Source organism: Phoca vitulina, unplaced genomic scaffold (assembly GCF_004348235.1).
Source record: "Phoca vitulina isolate PV1807 unplaced genomic scaffold, GSC_HSeal_1.0 scaffold7, whole genome shotgun sequence".
In the NCBI taxonomy this organism is placed as follows: domain Eukaryota; kingdom Metazoa; phylum Chordata; class Mammalia; order Carnivora; family Phocidae; genus Phoca; species Phoca vitulina.
In genome coordinates, this window is record NW_022589710.1 from 61,956,482 (window position 1) to 61,965,146 (window position 8,665).

Below are 8,665 nucleotides of genomic sequence, written 5' to 3' on the forward strand. Positions count from 1 at the left end.
TGCTTCCCTGCATATATCCATCCTTTTTCAGGACAGACGGTACACCTGCCAAGTGTCCCCAGCAGGCCCCCCACCTCTCCTTATCCTGCCCTGTTCCCAGGACAGAAGACCAGCAATGACCCGCCCCAACTACATTCTCAGCCCACATGTCTCAGACTCAGCTTCTGTTGATTCAATAGCAGTGAATTTTATTCACTTTATTCAGGAGCTGCTGAGTTCCAGCTCCGCAGAGCCCGGCCCCATCTCTACTCAGCTATGGGGTTGAAGACTTTGCCCATGAGGATTGCTCGTTGAGTCATCCAATCCTCCACAAACAGGAAGAAGGGTCTGTTGAATTTCACGACCAAGGGGGCTGCTGCGTGTGTACGCCAGGGGATGGCGTTGCTCGAGTCCATGTCCTCGGGGGTGTCCATCTTGCCTTCCTCACTCACCTCCATTGTGGCTTCATGTATCGCCTGGGGAGAAACAGGTCTTGTCTCAGCTCTGGGCATGGTCGGGGGGAACGCTGGCTCCCATTCCTGGAGAATCACCTGAGGCTCTCAGTTGTCGGACCCAGACGCCTCAGGACAGGGTCCACACTAACTACCGAGCTCCATCTCCCCCAGTGCAGGCAGAAAGTTCGAGGAGTTTAGGTGTTTAAATGAGAGGAAAGGGGACTAGAACTCAGAGCAAACCTGAGTGGTCTGAAGGCTTAGGAAAAGATCCTATAGAATCACTGAGGGTGGGCCTCTCAAATGCTTTCAAGAAGGATGTGGTGGTAGAGAGAAAAGGAGGGAGGGAAGGGGCTGGTTTTTCCTGTCTCCATCCCAGCACGGAAATTTTTCCGTCCGTGTGGAAGAGCTTGTCCCCCCTCTGATCTGCAGGAAGCTCTGCCAGGCCCCTGGGGACCGGGCTCTTGTGCGGTGAGGGGCACGGCATCCCTGAGCCCCAGCCCGGCCCTCCCGCACTCAGTGTGTGCTCATCCAGGGGATTCTGTGAGTAGGGAAACCTGTGACCCCAGAAAAACTGCATCCCAGCCGGGGCCCGGCCCTGGGAACTCCATCCGGTGTCCTCTGTGAGTGACAGCTCGCTCCTCCCTCAGTTAGAGAACAGACACTGTCCCCTCCCCAAGGTCTTTGGGAGAATCAGGTGAGAGAACCCTGAAAAATTGCTTTGTAATCTATCAAGTGCTGCACCGTGATGAGGGATTATGATCACTAGGCTCGTCCTGGGCAGTGTGTTACGGGGTGGCCACCAAGCAGCCAGCCGGTCTGTGACCTTGGTGGAGTAATTAGAGGCAGCCCCTTGTGCCCACAAATGCTCCATGGCAGGCATCTGGATGTCTTGCAGGCATCTCCAGTCGGCAGAGCAGTCCCTGCTTGCTCATCCACACCCGCCGCGGCCCCTCCGTCTTTCCTATCTGGGGCTGGCTCCAGCGTGGGCCAGGCTCCAACTACAGAGCTGCCCTCTCTGACACTTCCTTCCGTGCACCCCAGCTCTGACTTCAAAAGTCACACAGGGTCTCCTCACCACCGCTAACGCTCCCACCAACACCCCGTCAAACCGCGTTTATGCCTCATCTGGGTTATGGGCCATGCTTCCTGCACACCGCAGAGCGTCGCTTTCATAGAACACACGTCAGTTCGTGTCAGCCTCGGTGGTCTCCCATGTCCATCAGAACAACCCCCGGGCCTGTGCAGGACCTGCAGACCCATGTGGCCACGCTGCCTCTTTTCTGACCTCACCGGCCACCTGTCTCGGTCTCATGCACCATGCTAACTGTGTGGGCCTCCTTGGGGTTCTTCGAGGATGTCAAGCCCACATCCCCCTCGGGATGCACTTGAACATGCGTCCTCTCGATGTGCTCCCTTGCTCTTTTCTTTCCTTCTTCAGGCCTCTGCATGAAGGAAAACCCAGCCCAACAACTTTCCTGGCCAGCCCCCCCGCAAGCCAGCCCACTGCACCCCAGCATGCTGTTCGGTTTCTGCCTTTCCTGCCTTCACAGAACGTATCACTGGCTGATGTGGGACATATCTATTCGTTGGTATGTCCCCTGTCTGACCTTATCAGGAGAATGGAACATCTATGATGGTAGGACTTTGGCTCGTTTATGACTTTATCCCCAGAGCCTCCAAAAGTGCTTGATGCAATTGCTTATGAATGCCTGAATGACCAAAGAATCTCAAAAGCCAATGGACCAGGGCAGATAATATTTATAACTATTTTTTTAATTGTTTTTCATTCAGAACTGTTGTGGATAAAACAGAAACTCTAGAAATTGCTCTACTCACCTCAAAAATAGCTGGGAAATCCTCCTCTGTGATGCCTGAGAAGTCTGCTGCTGTAGTAAACACATTGCTGATGCCCATTTTGGGAAGCACTTTTTTTAAGTCTATCTTGGAGAAGATCTTGAACTTGGGCATAATTAAGTGCACCCATCTGTTAGGAGTGAAAACCGCAAGGAAGCTGAACATGTCTCTCTCCCAGGTCCAGGGGAAGCACCTTGTTTTTGCTTTTAGGCCTCTTCCAAGGGAGAATTAAGAAAGGATGAGGCATGGGTGCTGGTGTGGGGAGAGGTTAATGGTGCTGGAGCATCAGCGGCAGCTGTGCATTTCCAGACCGCGCACTTGCCTAAAATACACCTTACTATTCAAGCTATGCCCCTCATAGTCTCCCCAACCAAGAGAAGATGAGGGTCAGGGCAGGGGATCCAGCCCTGAGTCCCTCCAACCCTCCAGCTATAAGCAGGGATTTAATTGAGTGGTGATCCAAAATATGGTGCAGGAGATCTAGTGCCTAGTGCCCTCCCCCTACCCAGCAGGTCGTGTGGTTCACAACCCAATATATCTTCACCTGTGTTCATGTGATATTAGGCTTCTGAATGGGTCATAACCCATTCAGTTGGGTTCTTCTATTGGGGTACCCCCTGTCCCAACCATGACATTGTGTGAAGTACGGCTGTGGCAGATGACGGCCGACACGCTCTGCTGTGGTCCTCAACCACGGATATGCTACATGGGCAGTAGCTGGTGCTCCTACATGGCATGGGGTGAACACTATTTGGAGATTTTTTTCCCCAGTCTACACGTTTACTGCCTAAAGACTGCCCCTGCCCTCGCCAAGATCAGTGAGCCATTGGAAATCATGCTTTCATTATGTAATTTGCCCATATTTGATTGGACCATGGTGGATACCATAACTAAGCTGGATCAATCCAATACTCCCTTCCAGGAATATGTCATTGGAACAGAAACATATTAGGTTCAGTATCAAGTGGAGCATTTGCTTGAGTGGAAGAGAGCCAAGTCTGTCCACAATGGACTCAGCTGGAAATTTACCTCTTAGGATCCTTCCCTGAGCATCATACCTAATTAAGATCCCCAATTAATACTCTACTTCTGAATCCTCTATTCTATCACCTACTCATTTTTTCCATAGTTTTACTGCAATTTGAATTTATACGTTTATTAGTTGACTTACTGCCTCTCCCACCGGACTGGAAATCTCACAATGACAGAGACGTGTTGGCTAGCCTTTGTATTCCCAGCACTGAGCAGTGTCTGGCACAGAATCGATGCTCAGGATATATGTGTTGGGTGAGTAAACCAGCTGGTTTGCTGAGTCAGAGAGGTGAGGAGCAAGGACAAATGACATCAGGGAGATGGAGTTCCCAATGATGTTGCGGTCCCCTATCCAATCCCTTGTGACACCAGGCTGCGTTTATCCTCTTAGGTGCATCTTTCTAATACATACCTTTCTTTACCCCCTTGAGCTTGTATGGAGTGGGTTTTTGATACATGTTACAAAAAGAACCATCATTTAGACAGTTGAAGGGGCATCCGGCTGATAATGGAAGCCAGGCTATCATTTTTCCTGCTTGGCTTCTTTCATTTTCCACAAATATGCTAGGAAATAAGCAAATACTCAATTTCCCTGAAATAAGACTTTTGTACAGAGGAAGTGAGATCTGAGCAAAATTTCAATGTGAATCTAGAATGTCCCTCCAGAGTAGCATACCTCATGCCACTGGATTTCAGAAGTGTAGCTCTTTGAACAACCATCTCTTTTACAGTACAGTCGGGCTGTCCTACATCTGGGAGCACAAGGACTATGGACATGTTTCCAATGAAAGGAATTTTAACCATTGTAGCAAACAGCTTCTCCGATCGGCTATAAGTCATGTGTTCCTTCTTCCACATCATGTCCACCTGCACTGTGGTGCGCTCATCCACAAAGAAGTCCTCCTTGTGCATGAGGTTGGTATGAAAAGACATTTTCCAAATGCCTAAGAGAATCAGAAAGGAGAAACTCAAAGAGACCTGTTGGAGAAGGCATCAGCATCCACATGTCTGGGGACCCCAGAGGTGAGGGGCTTGAGAAGGGAGCAGCCTCCTTCCAGCGATACCTGGACCTCAGTGAACAGAATATTTAAAATCCCAGATGGGTGCAAAGGAAAAAAAGCAAACACACGAGTTTTGAAAATATTCACCATAGGATTTCTTTAAATCTATATTCTTCAAAAGATATTTCCTAAAATACTGCCTGCCTCTGGAACTATAACACCAAGAAAGGATTATGTTGTCAAATAATCTGGGAAACAATGACCACAACACCCCTTCTTTGAAAATTCCCACCGCATTTTAGTGGATTAAGAGTTCCGATAGGCAACTGATGAATAACTGAGCTCTACAACTGAAACTATGTGTAAATTAGTTGAATTTAAATAAGATAAGATAATTTAAAAAAGAGTTCTGAGAAGTCTTATGACAAAGAAATCTGCTTAAAATTGTTTAACGTATTCAAGGAGGGAGAATTTTCATCAGAAGAACATACACTTGCGTGCACATGGGTGCACACTCACTCCTGCGCAGAATCCTCTTCTGCCATCAAGAGTTACTCCATTTTACTCCAAAATATCTTAAGTTTGGCCAACGATATGACTGAAAGGGTTGGGAACAGAAACACTTAAAAATGCTAGATAATTGGGGCGCCTGGGTGGCTTAGTCATTAAGCGTCTGCCTTCAGCTCAGGTCATGATCCCAGGGTCCTGGGATTGAGCCCTGCATCGGGCTCCCTGCTCAGTCTGGAGTCTGCTTCTCTCTCTCCCTCTGCTACTGTCTGTCTCTTTCTCTGTGAAATAAATAAATAAAATCTTTAAAACAAATGTTAGATAGCACAATGAAATAAAAGCAAATTAAAAGTTTTGATTCTACTGGCCTATGGGACATGGGATAGAATCACAAAAACTAGGTTTTTTTCTGACTGAGATTTTTCAGGAAACACAAGGGCAAAGGTTACCTAAACAGGAATTCATGCACTTGATAAACCTTACCTTTGAAGAAAACGTAATTTATAAGAAACAGGAAGGTATGAGGGTTCAGAGAGGTGATGAATCTCTTGGTTCCCTTGTGCATTTTTTCAGCCACAAAGTGGTTGATTTGCTTCTTGGTGTGTTTTACATCTCGAAAGTCAATCATCTGGGCCTTCACGTCATATATCCCCTCTATGTCCCACAGAAACGGGGTGTTGATCTTCCTGTTGCTATCGATAAAGAGCATGTCCCTGTGCTTCAGGTGCCCCTCCCTACTCAGCTGCTTCAGCATCTGGACGACACTCTGGAAGCCATGGTGCACGTCCCACACCTTCATGACTTTGAGGTCAAATCCAAGGCCCTCGAGGAGGTTAGTGAGTGTTGTGGATCTGGTCCCCAGGGAAAGCATGGTCAAGGAGGCAGAGATACTCAGAGGGGAGAAGATGATATTCTTTCTGGGATGCTCCATTAACAGGGTTTTGAACAATTTGTGGGCGAAATCCTTATTGCCAGCTTCTATCTTGTGGTGGATGGGTGAAATTTTCCATGATGAGACTGGGTAAATATTCCATTTGGATCTTTGTTTCATTTCACAGCAGATGCTATTAAGAAGGCCACAGAGGATGAGGACCAGAGAGAGAGCCAGGTGCATTTTCCTGTGGGACATTTCTGCAGCAATCCAGGGAGCTCTAATTGGAAGGAAGGAACATTCCATGGAACATGTTCTCGATGTTAAGGGGCTTGAGAAAAGGCCCATTATTACCTGGGAGCTGGGGGTTACTCTTAGTCCTTGATTGGAGGATGCTAACTAAGGCTAATGAGGAAAGGCTAAAGTGTTTTGGAATGTGACTTTAGGCAAATTAAAGATAAATGACCTGATGTCAAGGGATCCAATTCTGCCTCTGGCCTGTGCTACAAGTGGGTCCTAATGCAAGTCGCTTCTCCAGCCTGGTCCTAGCACCTCTTGTCACTATGACATTCTATGATTTTGAGCAGCACTCTACACTGGGAATTCTCTGTCTCTCTCTCTCTCTGTCTTTTCTTTTTTCTGCTCTTTCTTTTTTTTTTAAATACCGGGCTCATAACAAAGTCCTGAAAAGTATGGAAAGGGAAGGCAAGGAGAGGGATAAAGCAGGGAGTGCAGATTGAAATGTTATAGAGATCTGGCCAGAAATACACACAGACAGGGCCAGCAAGCATCATGTAATAAGGACCACTGGGGACTGTGGCAAAGGGAGAGGCATGCCCAGGTCAGAGGCAGGCAGGTGCTACTCAGCCCAGCTATGTTCACTGTGTGGGAGTGCTGGGTCAGTGGTGCCCAGCTTTTGTTTTTTTTATGTTTCTGAAGAAGCTGGAAACCTAGATTTTTGCATGAAAAATTCAATCTTGTCAAAAGCACTTGCTAACACTATCTAGCTCAGATGGAGACCAGATCTGGCTTCAGGGCGGCCAGGTGTGATTTCTGAAAGGAAGCCCAGGTGGTGCTCAGGTGACTGGGTCATGAGCTGAATGGAGGGCCTGGCAAAGTTGTCTCAGGTGACCCTGGCCACCTCCTGTGGGCCCTCCCGGTCCTCACAGCTACTGCCCCATCCCATTGTTGGGGGAAAAACCTCTCTCTTCCCCTGGATGTGCCCCCCACGATTGACTGGGACTAGAAGTCAGGCCTGCAATCTGAAAAGTGCTCTAATGGTGGGATTTCTGGCACCCCCAATGGGAAGGGAAAAGATGTGAACTATGCCCTGAGTTTGTGTTCAGTTCAACCTCTTTAGGGCAGGGCCCTGTCTTCCTGCCTGGTTTTCCTACAGTTCCTGATACAGCTCTGGGCACAGGGTCCGCTCCTCTGCATGTGTCTGGTGATCCATCACCATGGCATCTCTTGTCATGGCTACCGAAATAGCATCTGCTGTGGATGAAGGTTTATGTCCCTCAAAATTCCTATGTTGAAGCCCTACTCCCACATGTAATGGTGTCTGAAGGGAGGGCCTATGGGAAGGAATTAGGGTCAGACAAGGTCATGAGGGTCCCTTATATATGGTCATAGGTTAGTGCCCATGTAGGAAGAGACACCAGAGCATTGGCTCTCCCCTGTCCTTGACCCTGTGCCTGTACCCACAAAGATGAGGTCACATGAGGACATTGCCAGAAGACCAGGGAGAGGGTTCTCACCAGAACCCAACCGTGTTGGCACCCCGACCTCAGTCTTCCAGCTTCCAGAGCTGTGAGAAAATAAATGTCTGTTTTCTAAGCCCCCCAGTCTGTGGGATTTTGTTATGGCAGCCCAAGCTGACTAAAATAGCATCTCTCAGTTCCCAGTCTTGCCCCCCACTGACCCTTCCAGCCACTTTGCAGCCAAGGTGGGTTCCCCAAAGCATAATCGTCATTTCCTCTTCCTGGCTCCCCATGAGCTTCGAAGAGATGGAGTACAAATTCTTCAGGTGACAGAGAAGCTCTAAAGACCCTGGTTCCTGTCAACCAGACTCCTGGCCCTGAGCAGCCTGCCCCATGCCCTCATTGTCCCCTCCAGCACCCCCAGCCACGGCCCTGCCTCCCACTGCCCCACCCCTGTCATTCCCCCAGCAGCCCCCCTCCTTCCCTGCCCCCTCCATCCGCCTCGTCTGAGTGGGGGAAGGGGCAGTAAGGGGTGTAGGGCACTGTGGTTGAGGGGGGCATGAGGGGGAGGGGGCCATGGGGTGGGGAAATTAGCGTATGGAAGAGATTCCAGAAAATACACACACACGCTTATCACACTGGATTTTCCATCATCTTCCCTAAGGCAAATACTACCTGAAACATGGCAAAAAAGGAACAATGAAACACACACTCCATGGAACCAGTTCTGTCTCCTAGAGAAAGGTGACTTACCTTCCAGAGGAGCTGCGGTTGCCACAAGCTCTTTGTATCTGTCCATGCCTTATTTATACTGCCGCGGGGGTAGCGATGTGGATAAACCTGAGTTAATATTAACGACCGACAGATCATGTTCAAATACTGTCCAAAGCAAACAACAACTGAATCATTTATGTTATTTTTCTTTGCGCATCAGTCCCCAGTGAGACAATGAGCAAAGTAATGGTTACGGTGCCATTTGTGTTACTGGTCAGGAATTTGCTCAGGCAGGGTTTGGCAAACATCCACTTAACCCCTCCTGAGAGCCATGCTCTGGCTTAGTACTGGACTAACAAGATGCTTAAGGCCTGGCTCCCACTTGAAGAGAACCCCTGGCCCCAAGGAACTCTTGGTTTAGAAGGAGAAACACACATGTAAAAAGATTGTGGGGCCCATGTGACTAGTCAGGAAGAGTACACATTCTCAGGAAGGAGCTGTGCAAGGGAAGAGAAGGACCCAGGGAATGACCTGGGACCATCAGGAGAGGGT

At 48.7% G+C, this 8,665-nt stretch overlaps 1 protein-coding gene across 1 annotated transcript; it reads right to left on the minus strand.

The window, feature by feature from the left end:
• Nucleotides 1-164: 164 nt before the first annotated feature.
• LOC116632755 (uteroferrin-associated basic protein 2-like) lies at nucleotides 165-8,167 on the minus strand. The gene is made up of 5 exons (XM_032404682.1): nucleotides 8,153-8,167; nucleotides 5,312-5,979; nucleotides 3,997-4,264; nucleotides 2,271-2,418; nucleotides 165-455 (listed from the first exon to the last, which is right to left on the minus strand). The coding sequence occupies exons 2-5, from the start codon at nucleotides 5,955-5,957 to the stop codon at nucleotides 246-248; spliced, it is 1,272 nt and encodes a 423-aa protein (XP_032260573.1). The 5' UTR covers nucleotides 5,958-5,979; nucleotides 8,153-8,167; the 3' UTR covers nucleotides 165-245.
• Nucleotides 8,168-8,665: the final 498 nt, after the last annotated feature.

What these genes read in the sequence shown, in the direction of transcription:
- LOC116632755 (XM_032404682.1), bottom strand. Translation starts at nt 5,957, where the DNA reads ATGTCCCACAGGAAAATGCACCTGGCTCTCTCTCTGGTCCTCATCCTC. An exon ending in AAATTACGTTTTCTTCAAAG is followed by an intron (nt 4,265 to 5,311) that starts GTAAGGTTTATC and finishes TGATTCTCTTAG; the next exon opens with GCATTTGGAAAATGTCTTTT. An exon ending in ATTTCCCAGCTATTTTTGAG is followed by an intron (nt 456 to 2,270) that starts GTGAGTAGAGCA and finishes GTTTCTCCCCAG; the next exon opens with GCGATACATGAAGCCACAAT.